The following is a 21110-nucleotide window of genomic DNA, read 5'->3' on the forward strand; positions in this document are numbered from 1 at the left end:
TTTGTACATATATTTCCCAACCAAATGCAGCAGTATAATGATGAGCCTTTAATGATGTGTAACAAGTTGACATCTTTCTTCAAATGTCAGTGAGTACAAGCTTGCACTTGCACAGTGCAATACTAAAATGAAATTATGACTTCAAAAATGAGCAAATCCACTTTCAAGTTCGAGATCTGTTTTCAGTAATTTGAATCTCCATTAAGGACCGTGCCAACTCTTTATACACTGCTGGAATTAAGCCTAACACTACTCTGTGTAGAGTCAGAAAGCAAAGTGTATGACAAATATTGAAGAAAATTCTATCTGAAATAATGTTTGATTTCCTGGAATACAGATTTCTCTGAGCCTTGAGTACTCCCAGGCCTATTCATCTGAAAGGAAATTTACCAATTTCTCTCTGTATTTCCTGAGAGATTCTACCCTCAATTTCATCTTTCCACCTGTGAATCCCCACTGACTACTCAGCCCCGCCAGCAGTATCTTGACTATCAACTGACTGACTGCTAAGCAAGAATACTTATTCTGCATCCAGAGGAGGTCTACCAGGGACAGTTTGTGTGACTTTGGAATAATTGATCAAACTGGTAGGTGGGGGCTAGTTTACAGGGAGATTGACAGCTATAACTGACTTAAAAACTCTTCCCCACGGTACTGCAGTAAGGCAGTGCAGGGAATTGCCGACATGCTGGTGCACACCTAGTGGAAATGGATACTTTCGTGGGCTGTACACCTTGCATGCTGATCTCCTTGCCAGCAAGTGGTACCTCTTTTGAGTGCTCAGCAGAAGTCTCCTGGGAATCAGTGTCTTTGTACACAGCAGAGTCATCACAAATTGGAGATATTTCTGTGTATGCATGTGAAAGGCAGAGAAAAATCTTTTTTGACTGCAGAGCTTCCATGGTTAGAGTGCTGTGTTTAGTGATTCAGATGTAGCCATGGATGTCATGTATTTTTCACATAAGTTATAGCACAAAATAAGGTAAGTGGTGTTATGAGTTCCTTCTCTTTCCAAGTAGCTCTGTGAAGCCAATCTCCAGCTTCTTTCCAGATCCACCAGAAACGTCTTGTTATCTGTTCATAGGATAGAGTCAGCTCCTAGGAGGATTAGAGTTGTGTACCAGATGGGTTTCTGGTACACTGCTTACTCCTTCTGTAAGTTGAGTGTGGAATTTATACAATTTTATCAGGAGCATGTAAGCAACCTTTTTCTTTTCAGTAACATTCCTGAAAATATCACAGGCTGATTTTTTCGTCATTATGCTCTTCATTTTATCCAAGGCATAGCAGACTTACCTGCAGTGTGGCATCTGCTTTACGCCTCACCAGCCGCTTTAAAGATAGATTTCTCACACTACTATGCTTGCAATTTGGGGTTTTTTCCTCAGGTGTTCCTTCTGAGGGCCCTATCCAAAGGCCATTGAAGGTCAATGGGACATTCTCAGCTGGTGTAAATTACACAGCTCCATTTACTTCAGTTAATGTTGACAGTGTGCATAGATGATACCTCCTAATCTTTACCTCTGAGAGAATTGTTTTTCCTGTGTGTATATAGGACTAGTGTTAGATTGCATACTTCATATTCACAGAGTACGTCACCAATTAGGTTAGAGTACTCTGTTCTGCCTACCTGTCTCAGGAATAATGTTGTTTCATTTCATGATGACATAATGGTGCCACCTGCAGTCCACAGCCTTATACAAGTGGTTTGAGATAATGTGGCTCACAATAATAAAGCACTGAAAAAAACAGAAACAAGGAAGGATAACAATCATCAATTATTTGTAGAAGGCACTGCATTTTGAGAAGAGATGCTTTATTTCAGCTACCATAATAAGACCTTAAACTTCACACTATTTTCCTTGAAAATGTAGTCACTGCAGCAATAATCTTTGCACTGGTGGCTTGTCAGAGGCATCCAATGAAGGTCAGTACAGTATTCTCTTCATGATACCAAATGCTCTGGAACCTGCTAAGGTACTTCATTGCAAATGTCACTCCATGTGCACACATCACCAATGAAGAAAGCTTGTACCCTGTAAACTCAATTTGAATCTGAGAGATATATATTTTTTTTAGCAGTGTAAAATCAGAATGATTAACTGATTAATGTTGTTCTTTTGTGTATTTCTGATCTACTTGGTTTCTCTTCTCCAGTTTTATAGGGGGACCTATTTCCTAGTACAGAAGGATGTCCAACTACCAAGTATTCTCTGACAGGAATTCTTTATTATTATTACTTTTAATATGTGGATTTTGATATGGTTTTCACAAGTTTTTCTTCCACCTCCTTTTCATGGTTGTTAAAAATAGAGTGCTTTACCTAAATAAATGAAAATAAGAAGTGGCAACCTGTACAGAGACAATGGGAAAACATACCACACTGTCTGGGAGAAGAAACATGGTGAAATAAAGAAGATGTTAGAAAATCCTATTAGTTCCAGTTGGAGTTGTCTCATAGGATGAACTAAGGTATTTATGACTTGGATCTTTTTTTCAATTACTTTTCCTTGTGGGTAGTCTTCAGAGACTATCTGCAGACCAGATGGAATAACCACTTCTTTCTGCCTGAATATGCTGCTCAGTGTAGGGTCTCTTTTTCACTGATATGTGATTGTTGTTTAATAGGGTATTGATACAGGCCCATGTTTTACTCTACTTCGTTTAATAGTAGCGAGACAAATTACCCACATTAGTAGGAAATAAGGTTTATAATTACATTGAAGTAAATGTTTGATTCCCCTTCTTCTTCCATTGGTAATTATTTTAATGACAGCTTCATAATTCACCTAGCACAGTAATGAAGGGATGTCCGCACCTACATGATTTTCCTGAATGCAAAGGAAATTGCACATTAATCTGATATAATGTTAACATTAGGGAATGAATTGCCAGCTCGGTTTTAACCAGACTTCTTTTTATTCACCTTCAGTTATTCTTGGTATGATTTTGTAATATATGCAATCCTGATTGCATATTCAGAGAAGATACTTAGATAGCTGAGCACTGTTACTTCCTACCACTTATTTGGAGTACAAACACAGAGATCAGCTATTGAAAGTCTGGGTTTAGAGTACCAGCTCCACTCTTTACTGAAGTTCTTGATTTTCCAAAATGCTGCATTTCTTGGCATTCTCAAAACACAGAAGTCCTCTGCTTAACCCAGGAAACAGGCATTACTGTTTTTTTCCAAAACTGTTTGCTGGGTTTATGTGCTATAAAATAGCCTAGTATGGTAACCCTACTATTTTTCTTGTGTTCTTCAGTCTGGGGTGTGTTAGTGGGTACCTGTAACTTGAGAGCAACCGTACAAGAAATTATGGGGTTTATCTTTACAGAAATTTCTCATGGAATCAGACATTTTCTTTCATTCATTCTCATTCCTCCTGGACACCCTGAGAACAGATTTGAAATGCAGAGGAGGAAACTTAACATGGGTGGATATGTACGAATGTTTACATTTTATCCCTCTATGCTGTTATGCCATGGAAGTCTATCTATTTTAAGTTGCTCTTCAGTACTTAGTCATTCTCAACAACCAAAAGCAGCTAGATTTTCTTCAGCTGCTGAGAGATGATGGTGGAATGACAAGCAGTGATGATCTTAGTTGCCTTCAACACGATAATTGCAATGTCTTGGATGTGAGTGAGGCTTCACACGCTGCTGTTGGGCAGCCGATTCCAGAATTCACTCTGGCACCTCCTCACGAGCTGGCATAAATGCTCTGCGACACTTCAGGGCAGGAAGCAGCAAATAACTCTGTGCCAGCCTGAACTGCAGGGGTTGTTGATATGGCAGAAATTTAATTGCTTGTGCTGGAATCAGGCCAGGAAACAGGGTCAGCTCTCTTGTCCTTTAAAAAAAATAAAGTATTCTGGCACATCACAGAGGCAGCAGCAGCACTTGGAGTTGCAGCAGAAATTTTTTGTTGCAGCAGGCAAAAAAAAATAGGATCCCATCCTATACATCCTATGCCTAGAGGGTTTTCCCTGTACCAAAAAGCCCACCCTGTAACCTAAGGATTTACCCAAATAAAGCCAGTGACTCTCTTCACAAGTGTATTCTGCCAAAAATCTTGTCTCTTTGGGCTGGGATGAAGATTTCTGCTGCCCCATTCAGATGCCACTGATGATAGCCATGTGTCACTCTGTTTGTTTGCTTATTTTGAAGGAAAGAAAGGTGGTTGGATACAGTTTTATTTTAAAAAACTGCCAAATATCTGTTAGAAATCTGATTATGCAATGGAAAAGAGAAATCCCAAAAATAAACCTGATATTAATCAATATCACCTCTTATTGTCACTGGAAAACATGCCAAGAAACAGAATTTGAATGAATATTTCCTTCCTGCAAATCTTAATGTTGGGCTTCTCATCATTGATTCTGGGCATTTCGGGCTCTTCATTTTGCTGTGTTGTGAATATGTCAGAATTTTGTTGAGGTTGCTTAGTACCAAACTTCAAACCAAACTTAAGTCACAACATGTTTCTCTTGAGTGAGAAACAGGATAAGCACAGAAACTCTTCAAAATAAATATATAATTTCACAACAATCATAATCTGTTTTTAGATGGTTCAGAGGAGAAAGGGAGACAAAATTAATCAAATTAATTACTGTTTGCACATGCTTTGCTTTGTATATTTGGCAAAAGAAAATCACAGTACTGATTTAAGGCAACTACTTTCTGGAGCACTCTGTGTGCAGCAGACTATTTGTGTCTTAGTAATATTGTTACACTCACAGAAAGCTGTTGGGTTCCTTCTTTTAGTTCCAACGTATGTAGCTGAGTTTCCTTATGAGTCAATGTTTACATAGCATCATGTTTCCTTGATAAAAAGCTGGGAAGGAATCATATGAGGCAAGATTAAAATGGTATTTCAATTTATTTGGACTACATATATATTCTAGAATGTGTATTACAGAATATATATTATTATTTATACATATATATTACATGCATACATGTAATATGTATAATAAGATATTATATATATATTCTCTATATATATACCATAGTTGATAAATTAGTTCTATATTCTTTCATGAACACAGAATTATATAATATGTTATATTGTTATATATATGTATATTTCACAGTGTCTCATCTTCTTCATGGGGGAAGAATCTCACCTCCCAAGATGCTACAACAAAGCACTCAATTACCTCACTTAGCTTAAGCTTTCACCTGATTTCTAGATCATTTCACCCATGTGGAAACCTCAGTGCTTCTGTTTTCCACAGTGAATTTTCTGCTCCTGTTTTTCTCCTTTTTTTCCATGCCTTTATCCTTACAAAATATTTTTACAGAAGAGACTGCAGTGTTCACCCTCAGGTTTGCCAATCATCCAGGGTAACCAGGATGCTGAGCACTTGGTGTTTTCAGCATGTTTCCTCCTGAGATGTTGGAACCAAATCTGATAGGCAAGTGCAAGAGCTCCCTGCTCCTGTGCCAGCTTTCCCAGGAAGCTCATCCTCACATTCCCACCCCACCATGCAACTTGCTTCTTCATACCAGCTGTCATGCCCATTGTTACAGAAAGAGATAAACCTGGAAAACATAGAGCAGCTTCTAAGAACTCGTAATTATGGAGAACACTTATTAAACACTTGAATGGATGCAAGGGGAATACGACCAGGAAAGGAAGTCTGCATAGACTTAAACAGGTATTCTAAAGTATTCTGTTCAAGTGTTATTTTCTACTCAGCACAAGAACAAAAATCAGAAACCAAGTTATTAAATGTGTATAGAAATCCCAGAAAAATGTGAGCAGTTACATAAAAATATTATATTTGTCAAGTGTTGCTGTTTCACAGTTTTGGCAGGTTTGTGAGCTTCCAAGAAACAGGAAAATATCTGCTGTTTAGCTGTTTTATGGAAGATCCAGATACCATGTCATAATCTTAATTTAACTCTTCACTGGAAATCTTCAATAATACATTGCCTTGGGTGCTTGTGGCATTGCAGGGATTTAGATTCTTTATGGAGATGCTTTCAGTGTCCATACAGGAGATGAATTCAACACTAAACACAGCATAGGAAATAAAATAAAACTCTGGACAGAAAACTAACTTTAAAACTGTGCTGAAAAAGGCTGGTGGTTTTGTTTCTAACTATGTGTTCTGTGCACTAACTGTGAGACATTATATGGACAATATATGGTGCTTGAAGCACCAGTGCACCTCTGTGAAGGCACCAGCTGAATCTCAAAACATAAGAAAAACAAACAAAAAATAAATAAATAAAACAAACAAAAAGTCCAGCCCAGATGTGAAGCCCTTTACATCTGGAAGCAACTGCTAAAAGAAGTGTGAAGTATTCAGTAGAAATTTCACAAGGATTTAAAAAATTAAATATGTGACTATGAGATAAGGAGCTGTGACCTTTAATCTCAGACCTTTACCCTTAAATTAAGCTTAGGTTTAACCTTTAACATTGACCCCTCAGGTTACTTTAGCTATTTCTGTTATAATGGCCTCTTCTCTGTCTCTACCTATATCTCTTAATTTTCCATAGGAAACATGGTTTAGAATATTATTTTAATAAACATTTTGAATTGCTTCAAGTTTCTCTATTGATTTCTTGTCCACATTATACTAAAAATTTTCTATATTTGAAATCTCTGCTGGTCTTCATTTTAGAACTTACCCATCATTGGCAAGACCCACCTCCACTGTGTTATCATCCCCTGAATAGTGTGGCCAGTTCAGGGCCATTAAATCTGTTTGCCAGGTCATTCTTTTGGAATGATATCCAAGAGATGTGTTATTAACTCCCCCACTGACTGACAACAGAACAAACAGTGTCATCAGTTACTTTCTGTAAACACTCATCATTATTACAATTGGTGTTTGGGGATAGGTTGATGCTGCTGTGGTGTGGAAGAACATTTTGTACTCTTTCTGCCAAGTATCATCATCTTCCTTTCCTGCTTGACATACAAGGCAATGGCTGATTTTTTGGTTTTGTATTTTTTTAATAAGTAGGTAGTGGGAACTGGATAGAGTCTTGTTCTGTCTGAGATCTTTTAAATATGCAGCCATATTCACAGCTGTGTTTGCAGCTTCTCCAAAAGGTAACCCAGAGAGGCCTGCCAATGACTAATGCCCTTTTTAGCTATGTAGGGAATTGTTGGTAACTTCAATGAGCAGAAATCTCAGATACATTTAATGGGAGGAGGCACTGCTGGGTCAGTGCACTAGTTTATCATCCTCACAAAAGTTTAGAAGTACTATTTTGCATAAGGACAGGACAATAAGAATAAGATTGTGAACCAAAAGAAGGGATATTCATGGAGAGAGCTACTGGAGGCATATTGATAATCTCACAATTACAACTCAGAGGAGTTATTTGAAGAAGTTTTTGCTCTTACTATTTTTTGCTATTGGTTTATCATAATTGAAAAATGTTGTATGTTAAGTTGTGGGCGACACGGCCAAAGACAGTTGCAAAAACTTAAATCTGGTTGATTGACATGGAAAGTCAACATTTTATATTTACTTTAAAAATGCTCCAGCCTGGTCTCTTAATTGTTGCACAATTTAAAGTCTTCATGACCACAAGCAGGATACTAAATATTTGCCCAATTTCTGTGTTGCATATTAAGTTACTAGGGGTGTTTTGGATGGGGAATACACACATACCCAAGAAGCTGTTATTGACATGGAGTTCTTTAATATAAAGAAAGTGTAATACAACTACACAGATCTGTATGTTAGGTCTCATCTGCAGAAATGGAAGTGTGCATGCATTTGTGTCCATGCTGAACCTGTTTAGTAACTGTGATTGTTTGTATACTGAGGATATTGTTGCATAAACCTAGCTGTGACTGTTAAGTAGAAGCTTATTTAGGTTTTTACCATGAAAAACCTAGAAAGTCATTGAAAATCCAGTTACAAGTTCTCCCTCACATAATTTAACTTATAGCATATTTCTCTGTTTTAGAGAAATATCTGTGGGCTTCATTAGTCAGTGCAGAAAGATCTGTGTTTGAGGCTCCTAGGCACCCTTGTAATACAAATAAGGGTAATCAACAAGCTATGGTTTTAAGTAATTGGTTTTGAAATGACCCTGATGATTCTTCCGTGCTGTGAGCTGTCAAGAAAGGGCAACATCCAACTGTGAGGATTCCTGTCATTGCTGAGCCACTGCTGAGGTACTTAAATCTCTAGTGCTGGTGTAGAGACTGGCTCAGTGGAAGTGGCTCTGTAAACAGTCTCCGTTTTCACTTTTCAAGAACTGAAGTAGATTCAGGCAGGTGTCATATCACAGCTGTCAACAAAAATGACTCACTGGCTTTGAGTTTGAGTCAGAGTACCTACCTCATTTTGTAGAAAAACAAGAATTCTCCTTCCCTTCACTCTTCTCTCCAGGCAAACAATTTTAAAATCAAACTTCCCATGTGTTTATATACACAGGAAAATTATTTTCTTTGTGTTTTGGGTCTGTCTTGACTGCTATAATTACTGCAGCATGTTAAATTCAATGCAGAATTTCTTGCCATTAACCAAAAAGAAGTTGAGTTTGTGTCTTAAGTGTCCTTCAATAGGCAAAGGACCTGAGTCCAGTAGAACGCTATAAACTTTTAACATATCAGTTGCCACCATCTATGTACAGGAGGAGCAAAGTTGTTAATGAAATCCTGGCACTTGTTGAGGATAATATGAGAAGTCTCATTGCCTGCAATGGAGCCAGTATTTCACCTGATATTTAAGGAGAAAACTCAGCTGTGCTGGTGGACTGAACTGGTGTCAGTCCATTCCGGTTCAGAAGAATAGAAGTTGTTTTCTTAAAAAAAATGTGTCTCTATATATGTTCAAGAAGAAAACTTTGAAAGTCGCTTCTACTTCAGCTTCACATATTCTAACAGCATAATGTATGAACTCTTTTCCTTCCATTAGTTCAGGGGGTTTTGAGTAATTTAGTTTGAGGAATTGAGCTAATCTCTCTGAGAAGAAAAAGTTAAAATATTTTATCTGCCGTGCTCTGAAGAAGGCTTTGCTTCAACCACTGAGAGACTTCCAAGAAACATTGGTTCATTTCAGCTGCTTCACTATTCTCACTGGAAGCAACTTCAGAGGAATTTTGAAATGAGACTTAAAAAGTTGATTTTCACTTTCTGGAGAAGCACAGCTACTGAAAAGATAAAATTGTGATGACCAACTTGGGTGGAAGAAAGAGTGGAGTATTTCATAGACATCAGAAAAGACCAAATTTCTGTATTGTGATGTTTATAATGTAGAATTTGGCTTCGGAACATCATAACTTTTCTGATACCCCAAGTGGGGAGAATGGGTAGGTAGCAGATAATGGGTAGGTAGCAGATAAAGGTCTTCCTACAAAAAGATACCTTTTTTCAGTATTCCAAGTCGGGTAATGGATTTTTGGTTAATTAATGGATAATTTAGGGAGGTACAGGAGGATATTTACTTCACTATCAAATAGTAATAACCCTGAGAGACAGACTGTTCTGGAAAGATCACTTTGATAATCAAGTACATTTTTTTCTGAATTTTTTTTTCACCTTGTCTTCTGGTGTTGGGTTTTGGGGAGAGGGCTTGGGGGGTGGTTTGGGCTTTTGTGTATGTGTTGGGGTTTTTGTTTGTTTGTTTAGGGTTGTTTTTTTTTAAGTTTTCACAGATCCTAGAGGATGAACCAAAGAAGCACTTGTTTGTAGCCTTTTGCCACCTCATACCACCTGCAGTTCAGAGGGCTACAAGAAGTAGAGCAGGTCACTGATGTTGTCTTAGACCTCATTTCTTTGAGACATAGTGTCATATAAACTCTGCCTATAAAAATTATTGTGGTGTTATTTTAGTTTAGAGTTAAGTGGTAAAAATTTTATGGCTGACTGGACTGTAATTTATTTCATTCAAATCCAACAATGAACCACAAATCCTTCTTGCCCAGCCACAACATATCTTGTTGCAAAAATGCAAGGAAGAGCCATTCAAGACAGTTTCTGTTCAGAATTTTAGCCACTTTGTTCAGTGCTGTTACCCTACCACATAGCTAGGGACAGCAGGCTATTAATGGACAAAGAGAGTTCTCTTCCTTGAAAGGTATCCCTTCCACTCCTTATTGAGTGTCAGGGGACACATACTGAAGTAAAAACACAGAGAAAAATCTACTTTTTGATGCACCATATGAACTAGAATCTCACCTGGACCAGAGCCAGATCAGGGTAGGGAGCCTCCTATTCCAGGGACTTCACTGACTGCTTGAGGCTGCTGCCTTTCTGTCTGTCTGGCACTTCTGCTGGCATGGAGCAGCTGGAGAGTAGGACAAGGATTTGGTTTTCTCTCCCACCCAAGCCAGTATCTTTTGGTCACAAGTTATTCAAGTGTTTTAATTTAGGTAAGCTCTTAGGTTGTCAGGATGGCTGTCTAACACTCTTCCTCTCCAACTAAGTGGCAAGGTAGTACCAGCACAAGTGAGGCTAACATTTCATGACTGGACTTTGAACACAGCTGGAGAAATTCAGGCTGGCAAGAATGAGAATTTTCAGGTTTTTTACTGGCTTTGTGCATGCTATAGTCTGCAGTGTCTGGCTAGCTGAGGGTAACTTGAATGGATTATTTTCAAAAAGTACATTTCCACAGTCTGACTGTCAGCTGCCTCCTGATAGGGTTTAGTCAGGAGACTCACTGCCAGTCTTTCAGAAACTAACCTTCAGAGCATGTTCATAAATTGCATGGTTAAGTTCCACATTTCTCCGTTACCCATACCCAAAGGTGCTGTATATAATCACTCTCTCATTGTGAAAATCTAATGGGGAGAAATCACTATAAGCATTTCTCAGAAGCTGTATAGGGAAAATAACCTCAGTATCTGCAGACACCCATAAACAAACACGTGCTTACTGTAGGCAGTCCTTTCTCTTACTTAGTTCTTTTAGTTAAAGCTGGCCAGGATTATGACTATGGGAAGAATTATTTTAGGACAATTGTACTGGAATTTTGTTGGCTCTAGTATTGACACTTGGAAAAAGTCTCAATAAAATCAGAAATCTTGTGAGTCCTTGATCATGCAGAGGTAGCAAGATTAATCTAGTTGTCATCTTCTGGGAAGCATTAGGAAAATCAGCCAGAGAAGCCTGTGCTGCTGTAGCTCCAGTGCCAATGCAATCTTTCTTGAATGACCTTTGTAGCAAGAGTATTGGCAAAATCTAATCTTGGTGAAAAAATTGAAATTAAACCAGGGAAAATTTCCATCAGAATTCACTTGAGATATCTTTTTGTTTTTAAAATGGACCTTTCTCCAGTGAAAGGTTCAATTTCAGCCTGGAAAGAAATCTTTCATTTTGCACTATTTACAAGAAAAGCTGAAGGAATGAAGATGTGGATGACCAGAAGTGATCCTCTGATGTCATTTTAACTTAGTCTACTGGTTAGCTCTAATAAGGATAGAACAGTGTTCCCTCTCCTTGCATGCAGCGGGTATTTTCAGGAGGAAGAAAGGATCATGCAGGGGTGGAAGATTTCTCCATCATTCCAGTCAGTGCTATTCCATCACCATGCAGCATTTGCAGAGGTTCTTATTCCCTGTATTTGAGCTTGTAAGCAGTAGGTAGGAGACTGAATTCTTTCACCAGCATTCAAATTAAGTATATGGAAACCTTCCTTAAATTAATGAGATTTTTAATAGAGTGTAGGTATACTGTTAAACATCTACTTAAGCAACCTCTAAGAGTAGAGACCCAAAGAACATATAAAGGTTTGCTTAAAGATAAGTATGATTTACATTGTGGAGGATTTGATTTGAAGAGAGACAAAAAAACCCTTTAAAGTATTTTACAGTGAAATAATATTTTGGTTATCATCTGTAGTCTTTACCTGATTATGGAATAGGGATTATTTGCAAAGATCCTTCCCTGCTTATTTGATCTGTCTGAGTGGGTTTTTATAAAAATGTCTGGACCACATTATTTCTATGTTTCAGAAATGCTTTTGACAGACATTTGAAATGCAGGATCATTACTGTGTGCAACATGTTTTTTAGACAGTAACAATTAATTTATACAGCCAGATGTGAAACTCAGGGGGAAAAAAAGAAGTCATAATGGATGTGTATGCGGGAATCCCCTTTCTCCCTTAGCTGTAATTGAACAAATGGCACTGAGATAATACTGTAATTGTTTGCCTTTTCCATGAAGCCAATATGAAGATTAAAGTACCATCTGGCTTTCTGAAAGCCAAAGTTAGAAAACCTCCAGCTTGAAAGAAAAAGCAGTTGGATCCCTGTTGAGTGGACATTTTATATGTAATTTAGCTTTGCTCGTCTCTTCTCAAAGTTCTAATCACAAATAAGCACTCAGAGCTTTATCCTCTTTGTAAGTCGGCACCCTAACAGAAGTATTTCAAAGTATCTTTTCCTGGAGGACTCTGATAACCTTGGGTCTGTTCTTGTTTTTATGCTCCAGTTTAGTTTAGAGACTTAACCTGAAAAGGAAATCTGGTTAGATTATTTCATAATAAGGGTTCTTTTTCTATTCTTTCTCTTTGTGAAACAGTAACTTTTTCAAAAACTTTGTTTTCAAAGTTTCCAGGATTACTAAAACTACACTTTCTGCACATCTATAACAATTTCGCTATGGCATTTTGATAAATATTTTTATTTAGTATTGTGTCTAAGATCTTAAATAGATTTTTGCAACCATTACAGAAAAAAATAATTTTAAGTGATACTTCACCCGTGAGATCAATTTTTTATTAAATATTTATAAAGTAATTTCAATAAAAAATAAGCATTTTATATCAGCAAGGAATTTCACGGAAAAAATAAAATTACATTTTCAAGCTGAATGAAACAAAATTGCTTTCAGGAATTTTTTTGTAAATTAAATTCGTTTTTCTTGGATATTTTTTCTTGTTACCAGCTCATCTAAAAATTTCTGTTGATAAGAAACAGCAAGTAATTTTTAGGCAAGATTTCATCTGAAAGAATACTCCAGGGCTGCTAGTGTTGGAAATACTGTGTCTAGTTTTTTTTCCAGGCAGTATTACCACTATCAGAATCAGACACCCACTTTCATTTGATTATTCTTATTTGAAATTTAGCCAGTAAACAAACGCATGCAGGAACTGCCCTTTTTCCCTCTGCCCACCACCTCAATGTCAAAGCTGCTAAAAAAGTATCTCCAAGTCTCAGAGCAAAATATTTTCACATTTTGATCTGGAAATCTTCCTCTAGTCTGGGATTCCTGCATTTAAAAAAAAAATCAATTTTAAAAAAAAAGCAAGTAAAATAGGAGGTGAAAGGATGGTCCAGATCCCAAGGTTTCTAGAGTCTTTCCCACACCCTCAAAAGGGAATGTCCACCTACCAGCTTTGACTGGATTATCTGGGCTGAGTAGAAAGCATAACTGGTGGACAGGGAAGTCTGTTTTAATAAAGTGCTTTCTTGGACATATTTAACACTCAAAATCCAGTAGACATCAAATTATTTCAGTTTCCTTCTGAGTGAACTCAGTGCCCCTTTGGACCAAGCAAACTTCAAATGGCTTGAGAAGTCTTTGAGAAGCAAACCTTGTTCTTGTTCTTGTGCTGTCTGACCACCAGTGCTGGGTCAAAAGTACTGAGCCTCACTGAGACAAAGAAGCCAGGTAAAACCCACTGTTGTTACCCTCAGAACCATCTGATAATAACAGTGTGTGACAGGACAGATGACTTTGGCACGTTTCTGCTTTTAAAAAAACCCTAAAAGATATTTTATCTGCAGGACATTTTCAGTAAAGGTCTCCTGATTCAGTCAATGTATGTGACCTTTATCTAGAGAGAACATAAGGCTGAATTTGGGATTTTGTTCTTTAAAGCTGTGAGCCCCTTTGTTGTCTTTGGAGCTGTTTTAAAATTACAATTTAGCGAAGCATGTAGTTATTGCTATGTGCTTCAGTCTTGGCTAGCTGAGTTGTATTTAGCAAAATCTGTAAAATAAAATTCTCAAAGCTCAAACTCATTGTGATATTCATCCTTATGCATGAATTTAGGCAAGACTACCAGTGAGGTTTGGTTTGAATAGTCACTGTTGAGCAACACTGGAAGAGAGCCAAGAGATGGGAAGCAAACACTGATGTGTATAATTTCAAAGCTATTTCAAAAAATGATGTCTGTAACTATTGTCTTACCTTCACTGACTGTAAAAATGAGAAAAGTAATGTTTGCCCAAGGCAAAAAGGGCTTTGAATATTAATTTGTATTTGTAAAACACATCAACCAGGTAAGTCAGGACACAGTTTGACCATGAATATGCAAATACACATAATCCTGTATTTTCACAGGAAAATGCAGACAAGAAATCCTTTCCTTCTGAAATTATGACTTGCTTCATTAGGCAAACTGCATAAGACAGAACTATCAGCAGCAAGCTGTGTTGAGATTCCACTTGCCATTTTATTTTGATCTGAACAAGAATTGGGTTTTAATATGCCTTGTGATTTTGTTTTAGATAAAACACTCCACCCATTGTATATCATAATTTCTCCTGCAGTGTTTTTCAATAGAATCTCCTTTCTGTCTGAAAAAAAAATGTGTTGGTTTGTTCTTTTCCCCTTTGTCTCCCCAGTGCATAGTTTGGGACTGGGATTCCAACGGAAAGCATGACTTCATTGGAGAATTTAGCTCGACTTTCAAGGAAATGCGAGGAGCTATGGAGGGAAGACAGGTAAGTGGAAACCACCTGAGCAATCTCAAGATGTAATCTCTGTAGAGCAGAGTTCCCCAGACAATCCTGTCATAAAGCAGGTGACATTGCCTCGTCATCTCCCAGAATTTAGTTGTGTTGACCTCTCCCACAGGTTTTGCTGTTACCTGGACACAATAATCTGAAAATCTAAAAAAGCATTTGTTTCTGTGCTTTCATGCCTGAAATGCTTAAGTTTTTTTCTAGTCCCAGTCCACAGGCATTTCTTTCTGCTAAGATTTATTTCCTTTGAGCCCAAGCACATGGTTTCCATGAGGTGCTGAGCTGCAAAGCAGATACCCATTCTGGCTACTCAAAGCATTTCCCTGCTGGCCTAAAGACCTCTGTTGGGTGAGGGTCATTCTCCATCTTCCTCCATTTCTCATGTGCTGCATTCATTGCTGACAGCTTTAACTAAAACTCCTCATGATTAAACTAATTGGTTTTCTAAGTATTTCATGATTTACAGTCCTAAGGGAAAATGAAATTGTTAGCTTATCAATAATTTCACTTCTTTATGTCAGCCTGATCTTTTCAAATTGAAGTTGATAGTAATTACTTAATATGATAAGTGGTTTGGCATATCTAATTACAGAAATTGTCGTTTTCTATTATTACTTACTTCTAAAGGTGTTAGTTTTGATAAATTCTCTGAGGGGGAGTTAAAAATTTTCTGATCCTGCAGATAATTTGTATTCATTGTTCCACTGTTGTTACAATCTCAACCCAAAACACAAATGCCCAATAAGCTTTATAGTATTGAAATGTGTTAGTAAAAATGTAACAGAGTCAGGAGGTGTTTGATAAAAGGTAAGTAGTCAGTCTATGCCATAGGTCAAGAAACATTTATGGCTCTTCAAGATGTTTTCTGTTGAAGTTCTTAGAATACACTAAGGTTTGGCAAATGCTGCTCATGTGTGTAAAATGCTGCTGATACGTATCAGTCATATATTAGTCCATTATAAATAACTTCTGAACACTGAGTGTAAATTAAACCCTGTTTGCTCTTTCAAATCAGGTCAGAGGATAAAAACTTTATCAAACAAAATTTGAGTGGAAATAAAGTGGTAAACAAATCCCAGAATGAATAACATTAACAAGGCCAGTGACGTGTCAACACTCCAAATTTGTATACAAATACCTGTGGCTCAGGAAGGGACTGTGTGAGAGTGGTAAAGGGTGTGTATCTTCAACATATATGTCTTAAAACCACATCATGGTCCTTCCTAGGAGACAGCTTTTTGGCCAAGAAAAGAGCCTTGTAGTCCAGAATGCCAGGAGTGGATCTGCAGGATAAACTATGTATTCTTTATTATGATGGAGAAACAGTATGCTTCTTTTCAACCTCAGCTAGCAGAAAGGATGATTACTCTTTCAGGGGCATAAGAAGTTAATGCAGCCATTTGTCAGTTCTTGTTCTAGGTTGTTACTGAAGTATCAGAGTGCTGTCCAGAAATGTTTTAATTTTGTCCCATGGTTTAAGTGCCTGAATCTTACTCTTGCTATGGGCCTGCCAGTTGCCATTCTGCAGGTTGTCTTTTACCTGTAACTTTTAACCTGCAATCTTCCTCCACACACCCTAGGAACCGTACTTCTTTTATCTTCCTTGTTCCTCTCATTCTGTTGTGGCTGTGAAGTATTTCTGTGGGCTTGCACCTGCAAAACTGTGCAGTTGGTGTAACTAATTCTCATGGGACATAGTTACCACCAAGGTGGGAATCAGTTTTCTTTCTCCTCTTTTCTAATCCTTATTTTTTAGCCTATTCTAGAGGGAAATAAGATTGAATGGATAAGATAGTATTAGTCATTTAAGTGGCTGATAAATAGCGGTTCAACAATATAAACAGCCATGCTAGATGCCCCAGATGAAGACAGGGTTTGGTGAGCACTAATTGCATGATAGACAAGAACAAGCATTAGGAGTTTGAGCAGGTCCTGGTGGAGATGGTGAACTTACAGAAAACAATACAGAGATCACATGTTGCACAGGAGAGGTCAGTTGTGTGGAAAGCCACGTCACTTGGCTGGAGCCAGAATGCTATTTCCCTTTCCTCTTCACTCTCTCCCTGTTGCTCCCTCATCCTATCTCATTTTTCTTTATTCTGTAGAAAGAACTATTGCTGATAAAGAAAATATATGCCATTGTCTGTGGACCCCATAAAAACATCTTAGTGCATAGTTTATGTCAACATCCTTTGTGCAACATTAAGGAATGTGATTAGAAGTTATCAGTTCTTTTCTTTAGTTTTATCCTTCCTAAAGAAAAAGCATGTGCAATGGAGTGTTTACTTTGAATAAAGAGGTTATAGTGAACCTTGAGGAAATTACAGAGAAGGAAGGTGTTTTCCTTCAAGTAGATGTGTTGCTAGCTACTTCTGATAAAGAAGGCCGTATCAGAGACATGAGACATATGTAGGTGGGGAGATGAGTAGGTTAAACATAGTTCTTTGTTCCTAGAAGAGACCCCTTCATGGTCTCAGACCAGAAAAGTACTGTTTTCCATGTAGTACTCCTTTCAGACAGCGGAATTAAACTACATCCTCCAGCCCCTGGTGTTAACATTCTTTCACATTGCATCACAACAGTGAGTGGTGAATGTTGAAGAGGAGGGCCAAAGCCTGGAACTTCATCTCAAATGCTGTGGAAGCCTGTGTAAAGAGCAGAGCTCAGGTCTGACATCCCTATTTGAGTTGCTAGGAGATGCAGTGAAGCTTCTTGTTCTGGTTGTATTTTCTTTTGTGACTTTACAGCCAGCTACAGTACATTGCTTTAATTCTGTCCAAAGATAATCAAAACACACTAGTGATTGTCAGTCAGGGTTTTTCAGTTTCCCAGGAAACTGGAGAGAATTGGAAAGAATATTCATCATTGATAGGGAATCCAGGAACTTTGATTAAGCTTCAGCTGCAAGTCTGTGTGGTTTTATAGGAGGCTCAGATCTCCATCTCTGCCCATCAGCAAGGTCTGTATTGGTTGGAATCAGCAGCACAAGTTGTCATAAATGCATTAAGCAGTGAGAGTGGGAGTACCACAGTTGGTGCTGGTGAGCAGGATGGACTGTGTGGCAACTGTGATCTGCTAGTGCTTCTCACCATTTCACCAGCTCACCTCATCTCTGGGGGAGCTGACAAAGATGTTGAAGTTGCCTTTTAATTGTACATAGTTCATCTGTCAGAAAGCACAGAGCATTCTGACCCATCCTTCAAACTCCCTCTCTGAAAGTAAAGATATTTTTGTCTTGTAGTCAATCTGTCAACTGCTACAGAACCACTTGAGATGGACAGAATGGATATGTGTCACCTGCTTGCTTACTTACATGAGATGTAAGTATGAGATGTAAGAGATCTAAGACTGTTCCATCCCTGGGTTGTGTACTAATTATCTCAAGTTTTGAGCGTCAGCCTCAGATGAGCTTGCTGGCTTGCCTTGGCTGTGAGATTTCTCAGAAATGCATGTTTGAGATAGGCACCATTTAGAAAACTGCTGTGAATCTAGCTCTGGTATCATCTGAGTGGTTGAACCAGTACTGTGTGAAGAGAAGAGAAAATTCCTTACCTGAATGAGATCACTTGTTTTGATCATAAGTGGCATAAGTTGTTTATGAATTTCTTTTCTGAATGTGGTATGTCTTGGGTGAGATTCACAAATCTTGAATTACAACTCCTTCAGAGTGTTAGGTGCTTCTCCATGACTGAGAGGACTGAATTCTGGGAAAACTTGCTGGTCTTCTGTTTTAAGAAGACTTTCTATCATGAACAACCTCAGGAGAATAACTTTATGTGTTTCTGTTCCATAAAAATTACCTTATAGTCATAGACTGTTATGTTCTGACACCTACCCTGTTTTCATACTGACCACCAATAAAAAATGGTACAATGACATCTTGTTCAAATGCACATCTGAAGCAGCCCTTGCATGACCCATGGTTTAAATTGGTGGTGCTGGGTTAACAGTTGCACTCAGTGATCTTAGAAGTCTTTTCTCAACGTGTAATTCTGTGGTTTCTAAATCTTCTCTTAACACTTTCCACCCTTCCAAGCTTTATTATTTACTCCTTCATCATAATCTTGACACACAAAAAAAAAAACCACAGTAAGAATAAGTCCATCCTTTTTAAGTAAAATACTAATAAATACTCTGGGTTTGTGTGTTAGGATTTCTTCCAAGAATACATATAATGATGTTTTTAATACATGTGTACAGTAGCAGTTTTTTAAGGTGTTCTAGTATTAATCTATCTAAGTATATTTAAACAGGACAAGAAGAAGCTTGAGATTATATAAATGTAAATGCTATTAAAACTTATCATAGTTGAAAGGAGAAATCCCCTACTAATGAGGAAAAAAAAAATCACTTTCTTAGGTTTTTTTAATCAAGGCAATAAAGCCAGAGGGATTTGAGAGAAAAAAAGCCAGAGAAATCACCTGGATCCTCATGCAGCACAGGAGTTATGTAAGGGAAGAATCTGTTCCTGTGTTACATAAAAAATGGACACGTGTGCATTTGCACACACACAAATGGAAAGAGAAGAAACCCTGCTGTACTTTCCATCTCCACTGACATTCCTACAAGTTCAGGGTTTTATTAGGGAGGGCTTTTCCATCTGGTAGCTCTTCAGATGACTACACAGTGAGACCTTTAAGCTCTTGGTAATGGACCAAAATGTTATTGACACCTATGGACAATTCCAGTTTTATCAGGAGACAGCCCAGGTCTCCCAGGACTCTCTGCAACATCAGCAGCTGCTGCTGGCCCCAGACAGGGCAGCAGAGGCCTCACAGGGGGTGCAGCCACACCAGGCACCTGCCAAATCCTTGCGAGGAGGCAACCATTGGTAGAGCCTCAGAGGCACAGGGGAGGCTGCAGGCTTGGCTGGGGAAGCAAGAAATGCTTTGATTTCCACTTCATTCCCAGGGGCAAGTTTCCAGAGGAAATCTCTGATAGTGAGTAAAGGCAGCCCTTCACTTTTGGCCAATGTATTTCTGTGACAGAAAGAGGATAAAACCACAAAACTATCCTGTCCTCTTGCCTGGAGGGATGGCAGGAATAAAATAGCCTTTTATGCAGGAGGAGACTCAGTGCATTTAAAAGTGACTTGTTTTTCTTGAGGCATCAGAAAGAGAAAATGCAGGATATAATGCTGCCTGCTATCAACTGGGGGTTTTAGACCCATTAGACTGTAGTGCCTCCTTTGTCATTTACAAACCGTGTAATTCATTGCAGCAGCTGAACAGGAAAGAAGAGAGAAACCAAAGAAGTGCAGGGGAGGCAGGAAAACTTAATCTTGCTAACACAAGCTATGCCACAAGCGTACAACAAGCCATGCAAGCTCTCTAGCCCTTTCCTCACAGGCCTACCCAACATTCTGGTGTGCAGGCACTGTCCCAATGAAAGCAGCTGCTGTCATTTGTCTTGCCTTAGGGTACATGAAACTTTCCAGACACCTTCAGAACTTTCTCTGAATAGCCTGTGCCACTGTCCAGATTTTGGTTGTACAATGGTTGCCTTCATGTAGTCGCCTCCCCTTTGCTGGTGTGTGGCAGAAGTGGTTGCATTGTTTGCTTTTCTCTCTTCTGAAGGTTTTGTAAGAGAATGAATGAGGGTGTTACTCTTCACTGCAGAGTAACATCTCCCACTGAGGGATCTGTGTCTCCTCATCACAGGCACAAGAGGACTGGGACCTTCCAAGTGTCAGCATCAGCTCACTGACTCTCATTGAAGAATAGCTGAAAGGAGGTTGTTCAGAAATTCTCCACATGGTGGTTTAAATTTAAGTGTATTAAAGGAATGCCAGCACAGTATAGTCTTGGAGTCCATTACCAATATTTGCAACATTACTTAAATTAAGAGTAGATAGTTTAAAACCAGGTTGCTTTCTGTTTCAGATTCTGTGTGCTGTTTGATAGGGAAAGAGCTTGCACAGCCCAGAGCTGTCAGGCATTTGGAGGAAATGCTAAGTGACTTTCAGATTGATGAATCCAAACTTCAGATTGTTTACCATTAGTGTCAGATTGCAGACTATTGCATTAGTTTCCTCACAACTGAAAAGTTAATTTAAAAGCAAAAATGGATCGATAAAAAGCAATGTCAGATACCAAATCAATACTGGGAATGTAGGAACAGACTGGAAATTGAGGTTGGCCTCAACAATGCAAGCAAAATATTTGAGAATTGTTTCTCATGATTGCTTGCCTGCTTAGAGTTGTATTCTGACCTCTGTTCTCATTATAAAAGCTGGATGAACAGTGAGACCTGTATAGGGAATTTTCTTCATATGATACTTGTTACATCTTTAGCGTGAACTGTGGGAATTGCCAAGGTCAGAACTGGATCTTGGTGGGTAAGTGAAGATTGAGCTTTATGTAAAACAATCTTGTTGGCTTTTTTAATCTTATGAACTGGGAAATGTCTTCTCTGTCCTCTCTTATTCCTCT

General features: G+C 38.3%; 1 protein-coding gene across 4 annotated transcripts in view; it reads left to right on the forward strand.

Moving 5' to 3' along the window:
• CPNE4 (copine 4) overlaps positions 1 to 21110 on the forward strand; it is a 268547-nt gene that overhangs the window by 200381 nt on the left and 47056 nt on the right. For all 4 annotated transcript variants that reach the window (XM_086849429.1, XM_086849453.1, XM_086849437.1 and 1 more), the window contains one exon: positions 14560 to 14658. In XM_086849429.1, coding sequence (XP_086705555.1) covers positions 14560 to 14658 — 99 coding nt within the window. The remainder of the gene's footprint in view (positions 1 to 14559; positions 14659 to 21110) is intronic.

Source organism: Cyanistes caeruleus, chromosome 1, assembly GCF_971803275.1.
Source record: "Cyanistes caeruleus chromosome 1, bCyaCae1.hap1.1, whole genome shotgun sequence".
NCBI lineage: Eukaryota > Metazoa > Chordata > Aves > Passeriformes > Paridae > Cyanistes > Cyanistes caeruleus.